At 38.8% G+C, this 27,462-nt stretch overlaps 1 protein-coding gene across 3 annotated transcripts in view; it reads left to right on the forward strand.

The window, feature by feature from the left end:
• LOC122670110 (serine/threonine-protein phosphatase 2A 65 kDa regulatory subunit A beta isoform-like) overlaps window positions 1–27,462 on the forward strand; it is a 56,648-nt gene that overhangs the window by 26,471 nt on the left and 2,715 nt on the right. For all 3 annotated transcript variants that reach the window (XM_043867079.1, XM_043867086.1, XM_043867093.1), the window contains 6 exons: window positions 473–552; window positions 825–966; window positions 1,078–1,158; window positions 2,401–2,505; window positions 11,162–11,344; window positions 11,599–11,691. In XM_043867079.1, the coding sequence (XP_043723014.1) occupies window positions 473–552; window positions 825–966; window positions 1,078–1,158; window positions 2,401–2,505; window positions 11,162–11,344; window positions 11,599–11,691 (684 nt within the window). The remainder of the gene's footprint in view (window positions 1–472; window positions 553–824; window positions 967–1,077; window positions 1,159–2,400; window positions 2,506–11,161; window positions 11,345–11,598; window positions 11,692–27,462) is intronic.

Genomic DNA, 27,462 nt, shown 5'->3' on the forward strand with positions numbered 1-27,462 from the left:
ATTTATTTTCATGCAATACAAGGTAAAAAATGTTAGGTCAGTCAACTTTGAGAATGGCTGGTGTTTCTGATATTGTACGTTGGTTCTAGTAAACAGTGTGAATGTTATGATAAATTGGCCTGGCTATTTTTGTGTCACCTTTATTGTTGACTGGTGATCAATGTTTTAGTTCTTGCACATGCACATGCAATTGTAATTATGTTTGTACTGTATTTGTATACATGATGAAGATTTTACCTTTCGACGTCTTTGTCTGGGGAGAAATGGTCTCTCCTTTGAACAAACTCATGTATGGGAGAACTAGGGTTGTTTTTTAGGTTCCATTTTCACTAAAATATTCTTCAGCACCGGATTTACTTAGTTGATTCAGTTACTAATTGGGAATCACTTATAACTGTGAATTTCTCTGACTTCTGAGTTATATGGCTTTTGATGATTCATATCTTAGATGTGCATTTTTTTCCCTGAATAGGATAAGTCTTGGCGAGTGCGATACATGGTAGCTAATCAGTTGTATGAACTTTGTGAAGCTGTGGGGCCTGAGCCTACCAGGTAACTTTAACCTTGTTAACGAAGAGTTATCATTTTTCTGTTGTATCTGGGTCAACTGTGCATTTTTTTATGTGGTTTTCTTCTGTAATTTTACACTCAAATCATGGATTGATAAGGAAATCTTGAACTGGTTCATTATTTCTCACATGTCTTTTAATCTATTCCTAAATTTCCATTTTCTTCTACTTTTTTCCTTAATGTCCATATGGCACCATGGTTTACCATGGGTTTTATCAAAGCTTTATGTGATGTTGATTTTTGTATTGTTTAAGGTCGGACCTGGTTCCTGCATATGTGCGGCTACTTCGAGATAATGAGGCTGAAGTACGTATTGCAGCTGCAGGAAAAGTAACCAAGTTCTGCCGAATATTGAATCCCCAGCTAGCAATTCAACATATCCTTCCTTGTGTGAAGGTGCACATGCATTCTTACATTTTGTTCTTCTTCCTTTGGTGTTCAAAGTTTATCTTGTTATATGGGTGTAAATTTCTTATCTGTCTCATAACTTCATTACATATTTTATAGGAACTCTCATCAGATTCTTCCCAGCATGTTCGGTCTGCTTTAGCTTCAGTGATAATGGGAATGGCACCTGTTTTAGGAAAGGTAAGATGTTATCCATGGTTGCACGTTTTTACTCCCAGCATAATTAAGAATAAGATGGCTGTGTTTATTGGTGTGTATATATATATATGTGATCCCCTCCCTTAATTTCTTATATTTGTCGTAACGTTCTTGATTGTCATTTTGCTTAAGGCTCTCCAAACTCTACTCGGGCATATTACCGTTGTATCATGGTGGTCTTGGTTTGTCTCTTGTTAGTTTTTGTTGGTTTTTTGGGGGGCCCCGTGGGCAGTTTGGTTTGGACAGGGGAGGCTTGCCTCTGCTTAGTTGGACTCTGGCTTTATTCATTTTGTACATCTTTTACTGATTGCGGGGCTGTGGAAAGAAAGAAGGGGGTGGGGGAGTTGCTATTATCACACTCCTCATAGTTGAGTGTAATGTTCACATCCTCCTTTATGTTGCATGGGTCTATCATGCTTGAATTTAATATTTTATGTGTTTATTGCAATTCTTCTTGTGACAGTTTCTCTCACCATTTAGCCTTTATACATTCTTTTAAAGTTTTCTTTATTTTGCATGGATTTTAAACATGGTTTAAAGTGTTCTTTGTTCTTCCTATAAAGTATGATGCATGTCAAAGTATTGCTAGGGTGTTAATCTACAAGTGTTTGAGTGATCTTCCAATTTCTATTACATTGTAAAAGTTTTTTTCCCTCTTTTTTTAGGCGGGGAAATAAATGTGAGACGGCCCAAACTTGTTACACTTTTATATTATAAAAGAGTATTTTTTCTAATCAGAGTGGGATTTCTAGGTGGGCTGTTCTGGAGAGGGTCCTCCAAGTGGGCCTTGGTTATGCCTCGTGACAGGTTAGACCGGGCTGTAATTTTTTGTACAGGTGGACCCCTGGATCCCCTACTCAAATGTGAAGTTTTATACTTTCAGTCCAATTAGAGTTGGCCAAGTGGCAAAATCAAGTATTGAAAAACATTAAGGACTACAAGGAGGGTGCACACAAGGAAATGGGTACAGGGATGAATGGACATGCATAGGGGGTGTTCGATTGAATTGATTCTCGAATTTGATATGTAGTGAATTTGGACCATTTCCTAGATATCCAACTGTCAGAATTGCCATATCGCCCCTCCACATGGCAAAATAGGTGGCCCGCTTAGAAATCCTCTCTGTGGGCCAGTATAGATATAGTTTTGCCTTTTCTAATTAGTTTTCCTTGCTTGCAAGATCCTTTAAATCTATAGTTAACTACTGCTTGATGGCTAATGCAGGATGCAACAATTGAGCAACTTCTTCCGATTTTTCTATCCCTTCTAAAAGATGAATTCCCTGATGTCCGACTTAATATTATTAGCAAGCTTGATCAAGTGAATCAGGTTTGTCATTCTTCGAACTCTTATCTGATTAATGCTTTTAATTAATTTAGCTTGTTAGTGACAGATCAGAAGTTTATTTTGATTCTTTCCTTTATGAAGAGAAATATACAAACCCGGGGGTGGGGGATAAAAAGATCTATCTGGGACAAATAAGTTGGGGGGAAATAGGAACAGATTATCAAGGCCATACATTAACAGATGTCAGATAAGTGTGCAAGAACTCCCGAATCCAGATACTTATTTTTCCTTTGGATGAATTTCTATATCAGCATTACTTTGGGGTGTTTTCTTTTACTCTTTTTCTTTGGTTGTTGGGGGTGGGTGGGTGGGAGATTCTATATATCTATAAATTGTCTTTGTTCCAGTTGTTGCTTTGGGGGAAAATCTTATTGTCAGAAAGGTCTTTTTCATGTAACCAACCATAACGAGACGACAATTTCCCTTTGACCTTTGTATCTGACTCAAATTCTTAAAGAAGGGCAGAAATTATATTTTTGCAGCAAGCACTTGAAAATGTCAAAAAGACTATGTTGGTCTTGCTCTTCTGTAGATTCAACTGAATAGGATATTGAAGGGTTGAGAGTGGGGGGAGAAAAAACCCTCAGATTGAGCATATAAGTGTTATTGCCCATGACATAAAAGCTTATGCTAGACACGGGATGTAGGTGCAAGATGCTGTTGAATCATCAACTGACATGTGGCTGTATTCTTTTGTAAAGTGTTTCAAAATTCTTTAATTGCCCAAATAGTTGTGAGCAGGAGCGGGGGTCAAGTGGAGGTAAAGAAACCAGGGGTGGTCAAAAGAGATAAGTGGGGGGAGTGGTGGTGGTGTTCAGCAAAGCCTTTTTTTTGGGATCCCAAGCCTTTATTTTTTTTGGGAGGGGGGAGGGGTTGGAAAAGGGGGAGTGAAACCCCCTCTTTTTGCAGCCGTTAGAAGCCCAACCTTGAGCTGTGTATCAGCCAATGATCAATATTTAACTTACTACACGGATAGACGGGGGAGAGAGGGGAATGATTGAATGAGAGGATGAAGCTATCACAGTGCGGGAGGGAGATGATTGATCACTATTGCAGCAGCCGGAATCACAAGTTTGCTTGTTCATTTGAGTAATGCAAAAGTCGTCGAACCAGGGAGAAACCAGTGAGAGATCGATTGCAGCCAGGATCAACATGATAAGGATGTATTAATGGTGTGCAACAGCAGCAAACCTTGAAGATGATTGGGAATTGAATTTGGTCTTCAGAGGGTATCTTCACAATAGTTTATTGCAGTCACAGAGACAGCACAGCAGTGTATATCGAACAGGGAAAGGAGGAGAAGAGAAGATAGAAGAAGGGGGGTAGGGGGATGGGCTTTCTCAGCCTTGAGTCTCTCACGCACAGCTATCCCAGCTGTTGAACAGGGCATGTTCTCATAACCGAAGACAAGCATGGCCTCAAAATTCTATTATTCAATTCTGATCCTTCCTTACAATGGGGGGCCTATTAATAGCTTAAGCAAGCTTACAAAATAGAAGGTAGAAATTAGAAACTTCCTAAAATAGAAACTAACTGATAATAGAAAGTAGGAAATAGAAACTCCTAAACCTAGCAACTAGTGACAATGGCAACTTATTGAAAATAGAAACTAACTAGAATTAGAAACTACGAAAGCTTTATATATCAACCTTCTAAAACAATAGGAAGGACACTAAAATAGAAACTAAATAAATTAGAAAGTCTCCTAGAAGTCTTCTAAGTTGCATTCAATCTCTACCAACTTGTCCATATCTGCCCCCAAATCAGTATTCACGTGAACAGTAACTCGGGCTACTGTTCACATGAACAATAACTTTTAAAAAAAAAAAAAAAAATTTGTCTTGATCTCTTATCTTCTTCATGTTTCTCTCTGGGCTGGGGCTGCCTTAGGTGATGCTCCATCGAACCAACAAAAACTTGCCACATCATCAGACCAGGCTGCCTCTCACAACAGTCGAATTTCACAACCTTGCTGGGCTGGTTTTGGGGCTTGTTCCTGCAGGTACATATGGACTTGTGATCTACATCATTGAGGTTGTGAATCCCAAATTTCAGTTCGTGTTTTTGTCTGCTGAGTCTTTCGTCACTTAGTGAGTTGAATGCCTTAGTTGGTGGATTAGGGCAGGGTTTTACGTATCAGTAAGTATCGTATCATATGGTTGAGTGGTTCAAGGCGTAACGGTTTCTATGGGTATCGATACAATACTTTTTCAAAAAAATTTGCCAAACTGATATCTTCGATAAAGCTCGATACAGGATCAATATAGTTTGATATGGGTCAGTACGGGACCGATAAAGTCCGATATGGTTCAATACAGGTAAGATACTCTTGATAGGCCTCATTTAAACTTGCAAAGCAGAAACCATGAATGAAATACAAAACTGAGAGCAACTGAAGGCCTTGGAAACTCAGAAGGATTTGGGCAAAAAATTAGTAAAGTTGCAGATCTCATTTTTTCTTACCTTCTTTTTTTTTTTTTTTTTTTTTTTTTTTTGTTATACATCACTAGATTAGGTGACAACTACTCAAATCTTTGCATCAAACAGATATACATATTGCATAATAGGGTGTTTTATACTTCAAAATTGTTTTTTAGTATCATAAGCACATCCATGCATTTATTGATCATTTCCGTTCGTATATTTAGTGTATCTTGCGTCTTTCCAATACAATATGATACAATCAAAGAACTAAAACTTGTCTCAAGTACAGGTTACAAGCTGGCCAAATAGAGAGTTGGGGTATTTTTTTTTTTTTTCAATTCAATGGCTGGTTTCGGTGAGTTTTAGACCTAGTTTGGTTATGAAGGTTGGTGTATAGTCTATTTTGGGCCATTTAAACACAATGACACTATCAGTTTTTGAAAAATCAAAGTTCAAATAAGAGTTTCACTTAGTGGGAAACCAGGACAGATACTTATGCCGGAAACCAGGACAGACACTTATTTATGCCTAATATCATTTAAGTAACTTAAGAAATTATTCTTAAATAAGCAAATACTCCCTATTTTGAATCCAATAAAAATAGTTAAAAAATCAAATTCCAAAAAGATATAAAGTCAACCCTCCAGTTCAAGAACAAAAATTGGATTTGCGGCAGTAGGTGCAGTTTTCAACTTTCTAATGCTGGGGTTTTTGTCAAATCTAAAAATTCCATAAATCTTAATATCTTAAAACATTGCTAAAAACCAAAAGTGCGGTAAAATGTTCATTTGTTTTGATGCTCAAAAAAATATTTTCATTCAGAGCGATTTTGATAGCATTCGTGCACACCAAATTAAGTTTGACCAGTACATAACTCCTTCAATATAAATCAGATTTAAGCAATCTTGGACTTGTTGGAATTTGGAAAGATTTCAAAATGATCCCAACACTTCCCCACTTTTTTTTTATTAAAGTCCTTTAGTCATTGAAGACTTTCCATGTATTATTCTCAGAACTAAACAAAATATGAAAAGAAGGGAATATGACTATATGAGAACATACCACAACGTTTGTGCTACAAGACAAAGTTTAGTACACATAATCTAACTTAATCAATTAACATTATACAACATATTAATATAAAATAAAATAACCTAAGATACTGTGTGTCTGTAAAGCAGAAAATAAATAATTTAATATCACATGAATATAATTTACAACAGTGCTATTCTATTCAATAAAATCCCTAAACATGATAATGAAGGAAAATAAACTAATCCTTACACATTAATGCAAACAAAAATTATTAAAATGTAAATAAAACTAAATATACATGATTCTATCCTAAAAAACATGAAAACAGAATGATAAATTAGGGAAAAGGCTGGGTATGCTAGCGATGTACCGTATACTAGCACCCCATGTGTGTATCTCTCTTTTCCTCCCTTTGAGGGGTAAGGGAGTCATTTCAAAGTGGGGAAGAGAGAGTTAGACATAGGGTGCTAGCATACCCATCCCTCTCCCAATAAATTATTAGAAAATTCGTATGAAAATAAAGAGAGTAAAAAAAAAAAAAGAGCAAACCCAGTGCACAAGGCTCCCGCCACTGCGGACCTAAATACCCCTTTATCCAAAATCTAGCCTAATACAAATCAACTCAACCCAGCCTTATCCCAACTAAATGGGGTCGGCTACATAGATCCTTGTCCTCCAATCAGTTCCATTCAAAGCCATCCTTTTTACTAGTCCTAAGCCACCATGCATGTCTTTCCTCACCGCTCCTAGAGTCATTTTAGGCCTACCCCTGGCTTTTTTGGCTCCTTCAATTTGAATCAAATCACCCATTAACTGGAGCATTTGAAGGTGGAGCAATTGCACATATCCATACCACGTCACACGACTTTCTTGCGAATTATCATCTATCGGAGCTACTCCTAAATTAGCTGTAATTTGTTCATTCCTTATTTTATCCTTTCTGGTTTTACCACTCATCCATCTCAACATCCTCATTTCAGCTACACTAAGTTTATCTATATGTTTTCTTCACTATGCAGCATTCATCTCCATACATCATTACTGATAGTATAACTATCCTACAAAATTTTCCTTTGAGTTTTAAAGGAATACGTCAATCTTACAACACTGTGGATGCACCCTTCTACTTTATGCATTCTATTTTAATTCTTTGTGCACCATCATCTTCTATTTCTCCTTTATTTATAATTTAACTTAGGTACCTAAAATTTTCACTTTATGGCACCTTCTTATCATCAATTTTCACCACCTTACTTTCAGTCCTATTATTACTAATTATTACTAAAGTTACACCATATATTCTGTTTTTGTTTTACGTATCTTAAAATTTTTGATTCCTAAGTTGATCTCCATAATTCCAACTTGGCATTTATCCCTGCTTTTGTTTCATCCACCAAAACAATATACCCAACAAAAAGCATACACCAAGGGATCTGATCTTGAATATCTCTAGTCAACTCATTTATGATTAGCGCAAACAAATATGGGCTTAAAGTTGATCCTTGATGTAATCCAATTGTAATTGGAAATTCACTGCCCTATCCCCCCGCAGTTCTTACCCTAACATGCAACATAAATTTAAGAAAATAGTTAACGGAGCCCAAATCTTTCATTTGAAAATGCTTCGTATTACTTCAATTCCAAGAAAATGGCTGAGTGGTGCAAACCCGAGAGGGTAAGCAAGCCGTGATCGAATCTAGAAGAGGCTTATGATCTGGATCAATCTCAGTTTTAAGGATGTTTCCAAAGAGTCCTCTGGAACTTTTGTGTCAACCTCCAACTCAACTGTATTGTCGAGTTCATGAATCACGACATTATCGTCCGTTGTTTTAACCTCTTTAGTGTAGACCTCTACAGTAGAACCTTCAAACACCGTCTCTTCCTTGTCATTGCTAAGTGCTGGATTTTCTTCCTTGGCTTCAGGCTCCGCTTCATTGACTATGTTGTTTCATCTTCCTTTGTCGATGCAGTCGAATGATTTCTTCCTTGTTCTCAGGTTCATTTTCTTTGATTGGTGTTCTATCAACTTCCTTTGGCAATGTAACTTTGTAACTTTGAGTTCAGCCTTCATCGGAACATTGGTAGTGTTAAACTGCCAATATTTTCTCACTGGCGAACTGAACTTCACATATGGCCGCTGGAAATTCTCTTCAGCTTTAAATGTTTTGTGGTGGTAATCTTGTTGAGGAGTGAGATCTTGTTTGAAATGTTCTGGTAAATACTTGGCTTCCAATTCACGCTTCATGTCTTTCCAAGTACTAGGCTTGCATCTTCGAACTTTAAGCTTGTGTTCAATGTATCTCCACCAATCTAGAGCTTCACCGGCCAGTCGTGAGTGCTCAAATTGAAGCTTTCATGCCTCTGTCAAGCCACTCTAGTTAAAATGGTCCTCCACAGAATTTAACCAATCAAGGAGTCGGTATGAGTCCCTTTCTCCAGCCAAGTAAGGAACTTCAGTTTTCAACTTCTGAGGTGCAAAACAAGAACTGCCGGACATAAATGAGCTGAAGGGTTGACGTTGCTCAATGGCCAACACTTGTTTAGTCGAGACTTTTAATGAATCAGTGAAGTAATATAAAAGGCCAGCCATGCTCTGATACCAAAATGATGCAAACCCGAGAGAGTAAGCAAGCCAATATCAAATTTGGAAGAGGGTTCCAATCTGGATCTGGTTTGAGTGAGTTATGGGTAGGTATGATGGGGGTTGATGGAGGGGTGGCTGCAGGGAATGGATGGTGGAGATGATGAGGATGCCGATAGTTGAAGATGAAGATATATAGGCGGCAGCCTAGAGGCCCATTAGTTGCCCAACCGTCGGAGTCCCACCTTGATCCAACTTGAGTCTCACAAGCAAAAATTCTCAAAGAGAGCAATTTGTTTTCAATTCATGGTTGCCAAGAGAGGCTCCCACGGTTTCTCTTTATATAACCCAAATGTGGAGGCTAAATCCGTCTTGAAACCACAAATTACGTTAAAGGGACTCTTGGGATTCCAAGACAAAAGTAATTCCCAAGAAGTCAATTTGAAAAGACCTAAGTCAGAATTAAAACTTAGCACTAGATTCTAGACTACTACTTAGAAAACTGAAAAGACTAATTAATAGTCCTAGGAATAAGAAAAGGCTCATAAACATGCCTTGGAAAACAAAAATTTAAGCACTAGAATTAGGAGAACTAAAGAGATATCCTAGTGGCTTCCTAGCAAGGCCACTGGATGCACATAATCAGAACTGCAGGGACTTGGAGTGCCCTGGCCAGCCTAGGCCGAGATTAATGGGCTGGGCTTGGGCCTGCGCAAATACTTTTTTGGAGAATAGGCGTGCTGGCCTATTGGCTGGTGGATGCCCTGCATCACTGAGGGAGCACAAATCTTTCATCTGAAAATGCTGATGGAGATCAGATTTACCTCTACAATCCCTGATGAATTATCACCAGATTAATAATGTCATGAACATAAACAATCAACACAACCATTTTAGAACCTCGACGGCGAACAAACACAGAATGATCAGAATAACATTGTGAAAAACAGCACTTGGTAACAATCGAGTTGAATTTGTCAAAACAGGCTCGAGATGATTGTTTCAAACCATAGATGGTCTTGTTTAACTTGCAAACTCGGTGAGAATTCTCCCCTTGAGAAACATACCCTGGAGGTTGCTCCATATACGCTTCCTCCTGTAGATCATATAAAATGCATTCTTGATATCCAGTTGATAGAGGCCAGTCCAAACTCATATCTACTTGGAAAGAACCCAGACTGAATTTAGATGAGCAACATGAGAGGTCTCAAAATAGTCCACACCATATGTCTGAGTAAAACCCTTTGCAACCAAACAGGCCTAAGGCCATTCAACTTAACCATCTGGATTGTACTTAATTGTGTACACCCAACGACACTGTACAAGATCCTTACTTGGAGGTAAATCCACCAGGGTCCATGTCTGTCGAGAGAAAATAACCGAACCGTCTATATTGTACTTAATTGTGTACACCCAGTGACATCGTACAGTTAAAATTGTGCCGTGGGGTACAACTTTTAACAATCTCATTTATTGACAAAACTCAAATTTGTAAACGGTATGGTGATTGAGCTTTCCCATATTCCTATTGAGAAATGAGAAGAGACATACAAGTGGCTAGGCTGGCATTCAGTGAGGAGGGTTATCTTCCCGAATTGTGTCTTGGATGCATATGAGTTTAAGGAGTTGACAGGTCTGGATGTCTTATATCTCATGGGATGGGGTTAGGTATGCTGATCTTGTCCTTCAGAGACCTTTTATGAGGATGGGCTGAGATGGGTGGCTGGGGCCATGGAGTTCATGTCGTTGGGGATTTTTTTGGGGGGTGGGGGTGGGGGCAGTTGTGGTTTCTTTAATTTTTTTTTTCCTGTTTGAAAGATTGGGACTTTGTATTGCTTTAAGTGTTTTATAACTGGAATGTGCTTGACAAATGACAAGGAGACTTAATTTCAAACTTTAGCTGTGTTAAACGACCTTTTTTCCTTGGTGGTCAGTTGATTGCTGATACCAAATGTTCTGCTTCTACAGAAACCTATAAAGTTCTCATAACAGGTGTCAAAGTCAACATTTGGGTAACTTAGATTCTGTCACCCATATCTTACCCACATTGAATGGTTGGATTTCTTGGACTGTTCAAGTCTGATTGGATTTTAAGTGCTATTGTTGAATGAAACCTGCAAATTATCAATGAAATGGGTGTGTCACTTGACTTGGACTCAAAGTGCTCCCATTCAACAAAGCAACCAGACCATTTGTACAACTGCTTACATGTTTACTTTTCCGTTTTGGACCACTGTTTGGATGACAGACTGTTGACTGCTGTAACAGAATTTTTCAGCCTTCAGTTGGTTTGAACATTGGCTTATATTATGTCTATGATGCTCTTTTTGTTCCCTAAAAGTAATGCCGACCTCCAACAATCATAAAAAAAGGCGTACCCAGTGCTGACCTCCAACAATCATCAAGTGTTTAATCATTTCATCAAGTATAGTACTGCTCATTTAAACTTTTCTAGGTGCCTTCCACTCCCCCAAGCGTTGTATACTAGATGTGTTGATGACACTGAGTTTGATTTCTTTTTCCTACCCCCAAAAAAAGTTTAATTGCTTTTAATTTTTTCATTTTTTTCAATAGTTTTAATGGGAGCTTTCCTTTCAGGTGATTGGAATTGATCTGTTATCCCAATCATTGCTACCAGCCATTGTTGAGCTTGCTGAGGATAGACATTGGAGGGTTCGCCTTGCAATAATAGAGTACATACCTTTATTGGCAAGTCAGTTGGGTGTGGGGTTTTTTGATGATAAGCTTGGTGCTCTTTGCATGCAGTGGTTGGAAGATAAGGTTCGTCAATATTTTTCATTGCCTAGTAAGTAATTGGGATGATATGATGAAATAAGTATGATGATTGACTCTGCCTTATTCTTTAACCAACAAAAAGCCTTCTGTGTGTGTGTGTCCTCCACTCTTATTCTTTTTAATAGTTGTCACCTTTCATTTCTTTTTCCTAATAGTTGGGCAGTGCTGATGTAAGAGTGACAGAAGATCCTGGCTGTGTAATATTTTCGAGTTATTTACCCTGTCTATATGTGTACCAGGTTTACTCGATTCGTGATGCTGCTGCTAATAACTTGAAGCGTCTTGCGGAAGAATTTGGCCCAGATTGGGCAATGCAGCACATAATTCCTCAGGTCTGTTCTTTCTCTTTCTCTCTCTCTCTCTCTCTCTCTCTCTCTCTCTCTCTCTGGTTTATAAATTATGTGCATCCATGTTTGTAACATAGTTGTCATGGCGGCATGGCGGTCCAAGGCGGTGGAGGCCTGTCTAAGCGCTTAGGTGGTAGAGCGGCCGCCTAAGTGGATCTTAAGCGGTAAAGGCGGTCTAGTGTTAGTTTTCTCCCCCTTCCCCCCCCCCCCCCACCCAAAAAAAAACACTCAATAGTGAAGCAGGGAAGCTACATCAGTATCTAATATTCTAGATTTCTAGTATCTAACTATCTATTTTAGTGATTCAGGTATTATCCATTACAAAGAGAACATCAAAACAGAGAAGCAGCAGCAAGTGTTAGACTGTTAGTACCTAGTACTACAGAGAAGAAGAAGAAACAGTAGTAAGCAGTTAACCAATAAAAAAAAAAAAGAGAAGAAGCAGCAGCAGTTAGAGCGTTACAGAGAAGCAGCAGGCAGCAGTTAACCAAGTTACTATAATACCATTACCAAGCCAAAAAAAATAAAAGCAGCAGAGAAGAAGAAGCAGAAGAAGCATAGAAGAAGTAGCAGAACTGCAGAAGAAGCATAGAAGTTACAGACTTTAAAAAAAAAAATACAGAGAAGAAGTTACCGTTACACACTACACTACTACACTCTACAGAGAAGAAGAAGCATAGAACTATAGAAGTTACCATGCAAAACACTCAAACAGAGAAGAAGAGTAGGGATTTATTCGACACAGTAGCAGGCGTTAAAAAAACAGAGCAGCAGGCAAAACACTCAAACAGAGAAGAAGAGTAGGGAACTAGGGGCTTACCTTGCCGGAAGAGTCAAGTTTCAGTTGGCGGAAGTGGAACCGGAAGAGTAGAGATGTTGTGTTGAGGGAAGCAGTAGCAGCCAGCAGTTGTTAAAATTTAAAAAAAAAAAAAAACAAAAAAGGGAAAACAGAGTTACAGAGATAAGAGAAGTAGAAGAAGAAGAAGAGTAGGGGAGTAGAGACTAGAGACTTACCGGAACTAGAAGAGAAGATGAATCGAGTCTTTGTTGCCGCTTGCCTGAACTAGAGAAGATGAAGACTCGAGTTGATGTTGCTACTTGCCGGAACTGGAGGAGATGAAGACTCGAAGAGTTACAGGAGACGAAGAGTTGCAGGAGACGAAGGCTTTAGAGAGGAGTCGTTAGACTATTAGAGTAAATTTAGGTTTTCACTTTTTCATTTCTACTTTTAGATAGATTTTTAACTTTTAAGTATTTAGTTTTAAAAAACTAAATAATCCCATGTAGCAGCGTACATTAGACTCTTTATACACAAACCAATAAAAAGCAAGCAAAAAGAATAAAAAAAAGAACATGAAAAAATAAAAATAAAATAACCATTAGTCATGGATGGCGGACGCTCTGACCATAAGGCGCACCAAGGCGCCGCTTTGACCACCTTGGCGACGCCTATATGGTCAGAGCGTCCGCCATCCGTGACTCATGGAAAGCATAGCACTGCCTAGCCCTTGAAATACCGCCAGGACGCCTAAGCGCCGCCTAGGCGACGCCTTGACAACTATGGTTTGTAATGTATGCTAAATCTGTTAAAATTTTTTTTTTTTTTTTAATTCTTCAATGATTACTTTAGTGGTTAAATTTTCTTTTATTAATTTCTGCTGGAATTGTGTTTCTAGGTTTCTAATTTGAAGAAAATTAGAAAAATTTCCTTGTCCTATGCAACTTATTTTTTTTGTTTTGTTTTGTTTTTTTTTTTTTTTAAGTTTATGTTGGTCTTTGTTCCACAAAAACTGGTTTGATGATAAACATGCTAGTTCTCCACTAGCTTATTAAAACATTAAATTATGAACAGGCAATGATTCAGTTCCTATAATGTTTCCAAGGAGTCCATAAGCATGGGATGAATTAGTACACTTATAAGTCTTCAGACAGCAAAGAAGCAGTTTTCAGCTTCTAACTTTGGATTTTTTTAGATCTGTAATGGGGTATATGCAATTTAAAATCTTCAAAAGACAAACCATTCGTTTGGGGGTTTGCCCTTATAACTTTGTTGCTAATACAATTGTTGGGTAGTTACTTCGCCAAGTGAAAATACATTAGTGTGATTCACTGTAACATATCTAGCAGCAAGGGTTTGTGGAGGTGAAAATTTTGCTGTCTTTTACTACTGTATAGGCAGATGTAGTCCACCTTTCAGGAAAAGAGAGAACAGAAGAATCAGGTATATATTCATTCTCGTGAATGTCCCTTCAGTTTCCTAAATCCTCTCCACTTTACTTTAATTAGGGGAGAGGCTGGGGAATTTTGGGCTAAGGATCGTCATTAACCTAGTGTTGCAGGAATCTTCAAAATGTGTGTATGACCCTAGAAGGAACATAGAAGAGAAAGAGAGACAGGGTGGCGGGGGGGTGTTGTTGTCCGTCAGATTTGATGCGAAAGAAGAGGGAGTGAAAATTGAGGGTTGGTATGGAAATGATTTTAGGTGCTTTTGGTGTAAAGGTTCTCAATGTTTGGACTTTCTTAATTTGGGAAATGATGCATTGAGTTGATGAGGTTATGGTGGATAATGAGTACTGGCTACCTTCTAACTTTACTGCTGAAACTAAAATCAAAATCTTTTCTACAAAAAAAAGTGTATGAATACCTTCTGTTGGGGGTAATCTCATCCATTTTTCTATTGGATTTAGGAAATTATTAGATTTTCTCCTGCTGCGCCTTTCTGTATCCACATTCCTATCTGATGGATTTCTAGAAGCCTAAGATATTAGGTTTATAAACTCAGTTGAAAACCAGAATTGCAGTGAAGAGAAAAGAATAGGAATGTAATTCTGGTCTAAGGTCAGTGTAATTGTCTAGAATAATTCCTCAATATTTGACAGAAATCTGACGGCTAGATCTGGAGTTATGGACGTATCCTATTTAAAATAGGATTCTAGAATTTAGGGTTTCAGCACTGCAGTGAAATCAGAAACTTAAATGTCCCATTTGATAGTAAACAAAAGATCAAATTAATGACCAGAGTTCAGAATTTTTACGAGACTAACAATGTGAATTAATAAACAGATTATGTTCTTCAAAACAAGTAAGATTAAGAATCCAACTTGAAGTAGGACTCTATGACATCAGCAGAAAAATTAAAATTTGAAACTGTGGGTGTGTGTAGAATACTATCAGGTTACTAAATCTGAGGTTTGATTTGAAATCTCAGATGGAAACAACAAAGACATTGAAATTCCAACGAGTAGGGTACATTGAAATTCCATTAAGTAAGGTATGCACAAGAACAGAATAGAAACCAGAAAATACTGACGTGATATGACAACGAACATGATGAAAATGAATGGAAGAGAAGTAGAATGATATGGACCAAGCCTCCCACCTGGAACTTGATTGGAACATGATGCAGATAAGTCACATAATGAGCTTATTTTATTGGAAATAAGCCTTGGGTGGGGTTATGTTTACATTGGGCCTTTGATTCCATGTGTTTTCTTTGTAATGGGTCACTTTAATGGGCCTAAAATGTGGGTACAAGGAAGGCATACTGGATTAGGCTTAGTAGTAGCTTAATTTCACTCCTAGATTGATTAATGTCGTGGGTTTATTTTCCTAGGTAATATTAATTAGTTTTTTTCGGTCTTCTAAGTAGTAGTCAAAGAGTCTAGTGCTGAGTTTTAATTTAGCGTAGGTCTTTTCACTTTGATTTTCTGGGTAACAGTTTTCTATGTCTTGGGGCAGATTTCTATGTCTAGGATTTGTTATCTATGTGTGGGGAATTCCAAAGGGGCTTTGGAATTCTAAGATTCTACTTTAATACTACTTGATGTACTCAAGGCTTTTAAAGCCTCCCCCCACCCGCTTATATAATGCAAACCGTGGGCTGCTCTCAAAGGCATCCAATGAATTTTACAGCCAACAATCTAAATATTTTCTTGTGTGACTCAAGAAGGCTTAGGTGAGATTCCTACAGCGGGCTTAGGTGGGACTCCTATGGCTGGGCAACTAGTGGGACTCTAACTTGCCAAAATTATCCTACTATCTTCAACATTTATCATTCATCATCCATCACCATTTGCACCATTACCACTTTCATCATTCAAACACCAACTGATGCAAACCTAAAAGGCTAGCATGACAAGATCGATAACTGGTAGAGAATGAGTTTTGATTTGAACTTGGTTTGATTAGGGTAGGGTTGATTAGGGTGGCTGGCTGCTCGTTCTAATGGAATATCAGTGACAAGTTCTTAAAATTAATCTTGGTTCTGTAATGAACAGATTATGGAATGCTGCAGACACTGGGTATGTGAACAGTTACAAAAGGTGAAGTTTTAAGGGGTTGGATTGAAGCTAACCTGCAACAAAAAGGTGTTGTTGTAACTTTGCTGATGGAAGCTTGAGGTTGAAGATGATAGAAGAAAAAAAGATAAATTTAGCAAACTAGAGTCCCACTAGTTGCCTAGCCATAGGAGTCCCACCTAGGCCGATCCACAAGAGTCTCACCTGGGTTGTTGAATCTCACAGCTCTTGTTTCTCACAAGGGTTCTCACAAGAGGATTTTTGTTTCAAAATTTTGGGTTCTGAAACAGAAACCCACCATTCCATTATATAGCTTTAGGAGGAGGCTTAATAGCCTCTTGGATTACATCAAAAAGACTGTTGGAATTCCAAGATTAATTAGAATTCCCACACCTAGAAACTAAAACCGATACATAGATAATATAAACCCAAGACCCCTAAGAAAACTAGAGACTTGTTCCAAGACTTTGGAAATACAAACAAGGAAAATAATAAATCTGCCTAGGAATATGAAAAGACGCTTAACTACCTAGATATATGAAAATAAGCTACTACTAAGCCTAATCCAGTATGGCTTCCTTGTACCCACATTTTAGGCCCATTAAAGTGGCCCATTACAAAGAAAACACATGGAATCAAAGGCCCAATGTATACATAACCCCACCCAAGGCTTATTTCCAATAAAATAAGCCCATTATGTGAGTTATCTGCATCAATTCTCCCCTTAGAAAAAACTCGATCTCAAGTTTTGGTCAAGGAAGGGATAAGCTTGGTGTGATGGAGATCAGACTTTAATCCAAAACAATGCTCTGGCAGCTCTTTGAAGTCAGGGATGTAGTCTTGCAAGTGTGGTTCACGTTCTTTTTAATAGTTCGGTGGAAAAATAAAATCAATATTCTCAGTCTCCATCCCTTGTTCAATCTCAGTTACAAAGGGTGTAACCACAGATTCTTTAGAAACTATTTCACTATTATTGATCTCAATAGTGGAAAAAGTATCTGTAGAAATCTTTGGATCGGCATCAGCAGTCTTTGCTTCAATGGAAGTATTGAACTTATCGATCATGTTCTCATCTACTGTTTCAGCTTGGTCTTCTTGTGCACTTGAATATCTTCAACATAGGATGTCTCAATAGAATCTTCGATCTGTTCAACAGTCGTTGACGATGCTTCAATCTTTTTTTTTTGTGTTGATCCAGTCGGTTCTTCTGTGGTTGCATAGTTGGTATGGTCATTACTAGCTTTAATCCTCTCAAAACTTGAGTCTTGCGTAGATGCGAGGGTCTTATGATACAAATATTGTCAATCGGATCAATCTCACCCTTTTGCTGTTCTAGCCAATCACGACCAACGCTGATAATTCTCTTCGAACTTGGAAAGATTCGGCATTTAGCACTGTCATAGTATGAAGTCATTACAAATTCAACAATCACTTGATTGGCAGGCTTGATGACTATCTCGCTTGTCTGAGACAACATATCCAATGGTTTGTGAAATGGTGTTGTCATGCCATCGTTCACCAACAACCAACAAGGCTGTTCTTCCATTAGGCAGTCGAACTCTGGTCTTGAATATGAAGGGATTTGATTATTCTCTTGTCCAGCCATGCTCTGATACGAAAATTATGCAAACCTAAAAGGCTAGCATGCCAAGATCGATAACTGGTAGAGAATAGGGTTTTGATCTGAACTTGGTTTGATTAGGCTAGGGTTGATTAGGGTGGCTGGCTGCTGGTTCTAATGGAATATCAGTGACATGTTCTTAAAATTAATCCTGGTTCTGTAATGACCAGATTAGGGAATGCTGCAGGGACTGGGTATGTGAACAGTTACAAAAAGGTGAAGTTGTAAGGGGTTGGATTGAAGCTAACCTGCAACAAAAGGTGCTGCTGTAACTTTGCTGATGGAAGCTTGAGGTTGAAGATGATAGAACAGAAAAAAGATAAATTTAGCAAACTAGAGTCCCACTAGTAATGATTGGCTGATGGAAGCTTGGGAGGAAATGAAAGATGATTTGAAAGATAACTATCTTCCCCCTTCTTTCATTGATTGACTCTATGATCAGTTTAATACCCTCCGTCAAGGAACTTTATCTGTGGCTGAATACACGAAACAATTCACTTCTTTACTTTCTTGAACTGGTATTGAGGCCAGTGATGCTCAACTCATGTCCAAATTCTAACTTGGTTTGAAACTTGAGGTTCGTAGAGCAATGAGAACTACTAGTATCTATGATATTAAGGACTGTTATCAAATTCCTGCATCCAATTAGTTGGAAAACCATTTGCGTTCCCAAGGTTGAAGGGGGCCTGGGCATTCGCCGCATCGGCAATTCCAACACTACGGGAATCCTTAAGCTTATCTGGAAATTTCCTTTAGGCATGACTCCATCTGGGTCAACTGGGTTTATTCCCATCTTCTCAATAATGATTCCATCTGGACTGTCCCCATTCCCTCCGATTCTTCTTGGGTCTGGCGCAAGATCCTCCTTGCCCTCTTGCCCTTAGAGCCACCTCCACAGCTATTGTTGATGGATCTTCCACTTCTCTCTGGCTTGACCCCTGGCACCCCTTAGGAGTTCTCTACAATGTCTTTGGAGCTAGAGCAATTTACTCCTCCGGCATTCCCAAATCTCCCCCTCTCTCTTCTATTATCTCTTCTGGCTTTTGGTCCCCCCCTCCCCCCATATCCGTATCCTCTCCCAGATTTGGCCTAACCTCCCCCCCCCCAGCCCTTGCGGATAAGGCAATTTGGCTCCCCTCCCCCATCGGTCGCTTTAGCTTTAGTTCGGCTTGGAACTTTGTTTGTAACCCTAGCACTCCTGTCACTTGGTCCAACCTTGTCTGGTTCAAAGGCCTCATCCCTCGCCATAGCTTCACGATCTGGAGATCCCTCAACCTATGCCTCCCAACCCAAGCCTTCCCACATTCACCGCAATATTCCTTCCTCCCCCTCTTGCATTTTCTGTTGGAACTTTTTTGAGGACACATCCCACCTTTTCTTTGCCTGCCCCTTCTCCTCCACCATCTGGAAAAAAGCTCTCTTGTCCATTTGGCCCCATTGCAGGAGACACTTATCCTTTGATAGAAAATGGCACTGGGTGGTTAAGACCTTCAAAGGCAGCACTATCTGTGACACGGTTGGAAAGTTAGTTTTTGGCTCTGCTGTATATAACATTTGGATGGAAAAGAATCTTAGAAGATGGACTTCCAAATCTTGTTCCTTCGATTTGATTTGGAAAGCCATCTCATTTGATGTCTCCTCCAAGCTCACCTTTTGCTCCCATAAACCCTTTTTTGACTCCCCAAGGAACAGGCATATTATTGTTACATGGGGCTTAGACAGTTCTCTCTTGCGGCCTCCAACCTCTTAAGGATGGCCTGATTTTGTGTTTCCTCTCCCCCCCTTCTCTCCCCTTTGTATATTCCCCCCCCCCCCTTTTCCCCCCTGCCCCCCCTCCTGGGGTTTGGTAATGTCTTAATTTACCAAAAATAAAGGACTGTTATCAAAAGGCTTTGGAAGCTGAAGATTTGTTAAAATTACCATCTGGGTCTTTTAACACTTCCACTAGAGATGCTTGGAGGACTACTTTCAACCAGCCACCCAACAATAGCCCCCTTTTCACTCAAGTGTTGTCCCTAAAACTGTTGACAAAGGAAAGTCCCCTATGCAAGAGAATGACGAGAGCCAAATCTGTTATCATTGCAACAAGCCTGGTCATTTTGCTAAGTTCTGTCCACAGAAAGCACGACGTGCTAATCTTGCTGTAGCTGAACTTGAACCTGCTGATGATGTTGAAATCAGTGATCATCAACATATAGCTCTTAGCAATGATTCTTACAAAACTATGGCTGATTGTTATTGATCTTTTGTGGAGTTTTAGCCTGAAGACATGATGATGGTTCACATTGCCTAGTAAGATTTCCTATTGGCACAAATACAAAGCTCCACCCACGAAAAATGGTTTCATGCAATGTCCTTAAAAAGGTTGGACCTAATGCTTATTTGCTCGAGTGTCTTACTGATATGGCCATAAGCAATTTCTTTAACATGTCCGATCTTACAATCTACTTAGGTCATCACTCGGACGAGGGAGATACCTTATGGCTGCCTCAGTTTGCTTCACCCCTTGAAAATGAAAGGATATTGCGCTCCCAAACCCGGTCTAGGGTTTTTGGACATTAACGGTCCACAAGATCATAATGTCATAGGAGATATGAACCGGAGTAGAACCAAAATATAAGGTATATATAAATGCGATAGGGGAAGTCTTAAAACTAACTAAAAGTCTAATGTAACTTACTTATTACATCTCCAAAACTTAAATAAAAATCTGTAATTAATTACAAGTCCTCAAAACTTAAAGTTAAAATCTGAATTTAATTACAACCTCCCAAATTAAATAAATTAAGTAACATGTTCTATAAAATAGTAAAATCTAGGCAAATTTCTAGTAGTAGTTATCCTCATCATATCCATATGCTTCGTCCACCTTAACCTCCACTTTAGCATCATCATAACCATCGTCACACTCATAAAGCTGCTCATCTGAAAATTAATTAGGGGTAAGCTTTGGGAAAAGCATAACAAGTAAACCAACACAACAGTACAAGTTTAAAAACACACACATGTGAACAAAAGTGAAAGACATACATATGAGTATAATTTGAATAAGACCACAATAAAAAATCTGATCATAACCACATCCCATCATAACCACATCCCTAAACATCGCCACCGCAATGAAAAGTGTCTATGGTAATTCTCATCAATGAAATAAACAAGTAAATAATAAGGTAAACAAAGACATCACTCCCTGATAGACTAGTATGAGCTAGTACATGCACTGACCAAGGCCCTCATGATAGCAACACTTGATTACAGCTATGATCCACTTCTAAACACTGTTCCCCTCACAAACAGAAACCAATGGAATGCTAGTGATCAAGCTTCCCATTAGACCGAGTCATGCCCCCGAAGGTTTTACTAGCCATGCCCTTCTTAATGGTATTATTGATCGACGTAAAAAAAAAATAAAGCTAGCAACCATATAATTCTGTTATAGCGGAATCGTACAAGATGGTCAAATATGGGATCGAAGAAAACAACAATCAAGACAATCGCAAACACAAACAAATTTACATGGTTCGGTTTCGCGAGAAACCTACGTCCACAGGAAGAGCATCGAAAAACTTTTCAGTGAGCAAAAATGAAGATACAAGTTATTTCGTCTAACCCTAGAATGACAAAAACGTGCTTTATAAATACGGCTACAAAAATTTTTCTCGGGGGCTATACACCTAAACCCCCAAAGAGATTTGTTCGCTTGCTACGGGTTGGGCCTCTCCACGTCATGAACTAAATCTAAATTTTTCCTCCCTTTGGGTCGCACCATAAAATATGTCGGGTCGGGTTGGGTCGGGTCCACATCGCACTCGGATCCTTGGCATACAAGACATACTAAACAAATCTCCACCTTGACTTGAATTCCAAAGCTGTCGATCAAACACCTCCTTCAACACCCCTAAGCCTACGTGAGCTAATTCGGTGTAGGAAACAAGGGATGATCTAAAGAAGATGACAACTCCAACAACAAGGAAACTTTTGCCGCTCTTCAACAAGGTCTCAAGGGACCACCAAATCAAATGGCGCAAACACCAACCAAGCTCAAGCAATGCTTGAACTTGATCAAAGGAACAATCTTAGTCAACATATCTACAGCATGGTCTTCAGTGCCAATCTTCTGAACCAAAACAATCTCATCTTCAACATCTCAAATGAAATGAAATCTGACATCTATGTGTTTGGTGCACTCATGAAATCTATGATTCCTAATTAGATGTATAACACTTTGACTATTACAATTCACTGCTGAGGTTTGTTGCGACAAACCCAAATCACAAACCAAACCCTTCAACCAAATAGCTTCCTTCACTGCTTCCGGTGCTGCCATATACTCCGCCTCTGTAGTAGATAGAGCAACAATAGACTATAAAGTTGACTTCCAACTAATGACACACCCTGAAAGTGTGAAGATATAGCCTGTCGTATCTCCTTCTGTCGAGACCACCAGCAAAGTCAGAATCAATGAAACCAAGAACTGAGGAGCTTGAGTCACTCCCTTTACCAAAGACTAGGCCAACATCTGTAGTGCTTTAAGATACCTAAGTATCCACTTCATCACTTCCCAATGTACCTTCCCTGGGTTAGCCATATTGCTCACAACACTGACAGCTTAGGCAAACAATAGCATACATAATGCTACCAACAACACTAGAATATCGAACTCATGACATGTACTCCATCTCCTCGGTTTGAGGTGACATAGAAGCTAAGAGTTTGAAATACGGCGCCAAAGGAGTACTCATTGACTTGCTGGCCTGTTTATTGAATCGTTCAAGTACTTTCTCAATGTATCTCTTTTGAGATAAGTACACCTTTCCTGCTTCTCGGTGGATCTCCATCTCTAAAATCTTCTTGGCCGCACCGAAATTTTTCTTATCAAATTCCATATTCAACATCTTTTTCAAAGTGACTATCTCAGACTTGCTCTTTACAACAATGAGCATGTCTTCCACATAAAGCAACAAGTAGATGTGAGAACCGTCAGACAATTTTTTGTGATACACACAACTATCAAAAGCACTTCTGGAATAGCCATTCCCAGTCAGAAAAGCATCAAACCGCTTGTACCACTGTCTTGGGGACTGTTTTAAACCGTACAAAGATTTCTTCAATTGGCAAACGTGGTCTTCTTTTCCTTCAACAATGAACACCTTTGACTGACTCATGTAGATTGTCTCCTCAAGCTCACCATGCAGAAACGCCATCTTGACATCGAGCTGTTGAAGCTCTAAGTCAAACTGAGCAACAATGGCAAGCAACACACTAATGGAGCTATGCTTTACAACTTGAGAGAAAATCTCATTGTAGTCGACTCCCTCCTTTTGACTATAACCCTTAGCAACTACACTTGACTTGAATCTAGCATCTTCAACCCTTGTAATTCCTTATTTCTTCCTGAATACCCATTTGCAGCCAACAGTCCTCTTTTCCTTTGGCAGTTTTAGCAAGTCCCATGTCTGATGTTTATAAAGAGACTCAATCTCTTTAGTCATGGCCAGATGCCATTGAGCAGATTCATTACTGGTAGTAGCCTCTGTATAAGTGGATGGTTCTTGATCCTTGATCTCTTCCGCTGCAGTAGCCAACGCATATGCAACCAGATTCGAAAACCCATATTTTTTGGGTGGTCTAATCTGCCTCCTCTCTCTTCCTGTTGCAATACTGTACCTCTCTCTTCCTGTTGCAATACTGTACTGCTGCTGAACCTCAGCTACTACTTCATTATCAGTTTCTTGATCTGCTTCATCTTCTAACCCAGAATGGTTCTGAGTAGCTTGATCCTGATTTTTGTGAAGTCTCCACCTGAAACTCCACCTTCTTGCTGACATTCTCCTGATTTCCTGTAAACTCAACAGAAGCCTTTCTAGGATCAAGCATAGATGACTCATCAAAGGTAACATCCCTACTAATTATGAACTTGGGTGATATAGGATCTAGACCCCACAATCTATATCCCTTTACCCCACTAGCATATCCCATAAACAAACACTTTTTAGCCATCGGCTCAAGTTTTCCATCACTAACATGGTAATATGCAGGACAACCAAATATTTTTAAATTAGAATAATCAGAGGGTTTACCTGACCATACCTCATTCGGAGTCTTAAACTCAATCGCCGATGCAGGAGAGCGATTCACCAGAAAACAAGCAGTATTAATTGCTTCAGCCCAAATATCCTTAGACAATCTAGCATTAGAGATCGTGCAACAAGATTTCTCTAGAAGAGTCCTGTTCATCCATTCTGCTACACCATTCTGCTGTGGTGTTTTCTTGACAGTTCTTTGTCTCAAGATTCCTTCATCCAAGCAGAACTATTGAACTCTTCATTACAAAATTCTAAGCCATTGTCAGTTCTAAGACATTTGATTTTCTTCCCGGTCTGGTTTTCAATCAGTGTCTTCCAATTGATGCAAACCTAAAAGGCTGGCATGCCAAGATCGATAACTGGTAGAGGATAGGGTTTTGATCTGAACTTGGTTTGATTAGGCTAGGATTGATTAGGGTGGTTGGCTGCTGGTTCTAATGGAATATCAGTGACAGGTTCTTAAAATTAATCCTGGTTCTGTAATGACCAGATTAGGGAATGCTGCAGGGACTGGGTATGTGAACCGTTACAAAAAGGTGAAGTTGTAAGGGGTTGGATTGAAGCTAACCTGCAACAAAACGGTGCTTCTGTAACTTTGCTGATGGAAGCTTGAAGTTGAAGATGATAGAACAAAAAAAAGATAAATTTAGCAAACTAGAGTCCCACTAGTTGCCCAGCCATAGGAGTCCCACTGATGTAGATCCCACGGCTGACCAGAAGAAGAAGAAGAACCAAGGCCCATCAAACCAACTCCAGATGGACCAGAACTGGACCAGGTCGAGCCAGCCCAGCAGGTCTTCTAGAAAGGCCAAGAAAAAGAGGCCAAAACACTGTTCACGTAAACAGTGTCACAGCCCATATTTTCCTTGTGTGGAGATATTTCTTTGAAGATTTTGTGGACCCATCACGTGGAGAAAGATTCTATCCTAAAGCTGCCATAATTTAGTTTCTACTTTCAGTTTTAGAAAGTATATTAGGTAGTTTCTAATTTCAGTTTGTTTCTATTTCTGTTTCCTTGCTTGTTTAGAAGGCTGAACTATAAAGCCTAGTAGTTTCTAATTTTAGTTACCTTCTATTTTAGTTAGGATTTAGTAGTTTCTATTTTCCTAAGTTTCTATTTTGGAAAGTTTTTATTTTATTGTAAGCTTGCCTAAGCTAATAATAGGCATCATATTATAATGAAAAAACAGACTTGGAGTAAAGAATTTGCAGGCCTTGTTGCCATTGGTTATGGGAGAAATCCTATGCTACAACAGCTGAGATAGCTGTGGGTGAGAGACCCAGGGTGAGAGGCCCATTCTCCCTACCCCCCTTCTTCTATCTTCTTCTTTTATTTCCTATCCTCCCTACCTTGTTCGATCTCCTTTATTGTTGCTGTCATTTGAAGTTATTACAAGTGTTGTGAGCCTGTAAGGACCTCTTGAAGATCAGAATCAAGTAAAAAAAAAACAAGGTTCAGCTTTGCTGCTGTTGCACACCATTAATAGATCCTGGCTGCAATCGATCTCTCACTGGATTCTCCTTGGTTCGAGATCGACTTTGCATTTCCCACCTAGGCCGATCTGCAAAAGTCTCACCTGGGTTGCTGAATCTCACAGTTCTTGTTTCTCACAAGGGTTCTTACAAGAGGATTTTTGTTTTCAAAATTTTGGGTTCTGAAACAGCAACCCACCATTCCATTATATAGCTTAGGAGGAGGCTTAATAGCCTCTTGGATTACATCAAAAAGACTGTTGGAATTCCAAGATTAATTAGAATTCCCACACCTAGAAACTAAAACCCATACATGGATAATATAAACCCAATACATTGAACCCCACCCCCAAGAAAACTAGTGACTTGTTCCAAGACTTTGGAACTACAAAGAAAGTAAATAATAAATCTACCTAGGAATATGAAAAGACACTTAACTACCTAGATATATGAAAATAAGCTACTACTAAGCCTAATTACGTATGCCTTCCTTGTACCCACATGTTAGGCTCATTAAAGTGGCCCATTACAAAGAAAATAGATGGAATCAAAGGCCCAATGTATACATAACCCCACCCAAGGCTTATTTCCAATAAAATAAGCCCATTATGTGACTTATCTGTATCAATTCTCCCCTTAGAAAAAACTCGACCTCGAGTTTTGGTCAAGGAAGGAATCAACTTGGAATGATGGAGATCAGACTTCAGCCCATGGCAATGTTCTTGTAGTTCTCTGAAGCTTGAAATATAGTCTTGCAAGTGTGGTTCACGTTCTTTAAAACAGTTGGGCGGAAAAATAAAGTCAATATTCTCAGTCCACCCCTTGTTCAATCTCAGTTACAAAGGGTGTAACCACAGATTCTTCAAAAACTATTTCACTATTATTGATCTCAATAGTGGAAAAAGTATCTATAGAAATCTTTGGATCGGCATCAGCAATCTTTGCTTCAATGGAAGTGCTGAACTTATCGATCACGTTCTCATCTACTGTTTCAGCTTGGTCTTCTTGAATTTCTTCTGTTTTGTGCAATTGAATATCTTCAACATAGGCTCTCTCAGTAGAATCTTCGATCTGTTCAAGTGTCGTTGACGGTGCTTCAATCACTGTTTTTTGAATTTCTTCTGTTTTGTGTTTGAATTGAGAAGATCATTCATTGAACTTTGTCACACTATCAACACACATGTATTAGATTCATTAATTTATAATCATGATACTTTTAGAAAAATTCTGCACACACATATCGTATATAAATCATGGAGAATACAAAGATTCTTCTCATGCTATCATGTGCATACATGGATTTAAGTTTAGAACAAGTATTTAGGATGACTTTGACATGGTAAATCAAGATCTAAATCATGGTTTCAGATTTGAAAAGGATAAAACAAAATGGTTTTTTATATTGGAGAAAATAAGCATGTAAAGTTGTGTAGATTCACTCACTTTTTTCAAGCTATGAAAACCTCCAAAAGTACAAGATCAAATCAGGAAAATCCTTCACTTTAATGCTCTAATGGTGGTGATCCTCTTCTTCTAAGGTTGAGAAGCTTCAATGGAGTCCAAGGTATGTTGCCCCTCTTCTTCCTTCTTTCTTCTTCTTCTTCTCCTTCTCCCATGATTTCTCTCTTTCTCTCACGTTTTTTTTTGAGAAGTGGGGGAAAGGGTTAAGATATGTTCAAATGTGATCTTAGGGCGGTGAGATGTCAATCCTTATCATGGTCTAAGAATGCTTTAATCCTATTGGTTAGAAAGGAATCTTAGAGACGTAATTATAATGGAAAAAGAATTTAAATTCTAGACATACCAAAATATAAAGCATAAAGCTAGGAAAAGAAATAAGAAGTAAAATCTAACTCTTACTAGGGTTTCCTAGTCTAGGCAACTTCTAGTATAACTACATGCCACATCATCCACTTTCTTCTTTGTTTAGAGAAATCGGTGGTTAAACCAAAGTCAAAGACCAAGCAATGCTCTCTTTCAAATCGTGGGTAAGGGGGTATTTGTGTCATTTTTTCCCCTCAAATTAGATCCCCCTCCTTATTTTTAGATTCAATCTAACTCTTTCTTATTTCCTTATTAGAAGTCAAATCCTTGGTCAAACTCTAACTGACTCCGACAATCTCCCCTTCTAAAATCGTGGGCTAGGGATTCTAGCCCAAAAATTCTCAAAAATAAAAATATAAAATAATCTCCCTCTCAAGAATGGAACCCTAGACCTCTAACCACTTGAACTTAGGGTCCAACCACTAGGCTAGGTTACTAGTTATGCATGATT

The sequence above is a fragment of the Telopea speciosissima genome, chromosome 1 (genome assembly GCF_018873765.1).
Source record: "Telopea speciosissima isolate NSW1024214 ecotype Mountain lineage chromosome 1, Tspe_v1, whole genome shotgun sequence".
Classification (NCBI taxonomy): Eukaryota; Viridiplantae; Streptophyta; class Magnoliopsida; order Proteales; family Proteaceae; genus Telopea; species Telopea speciosissima.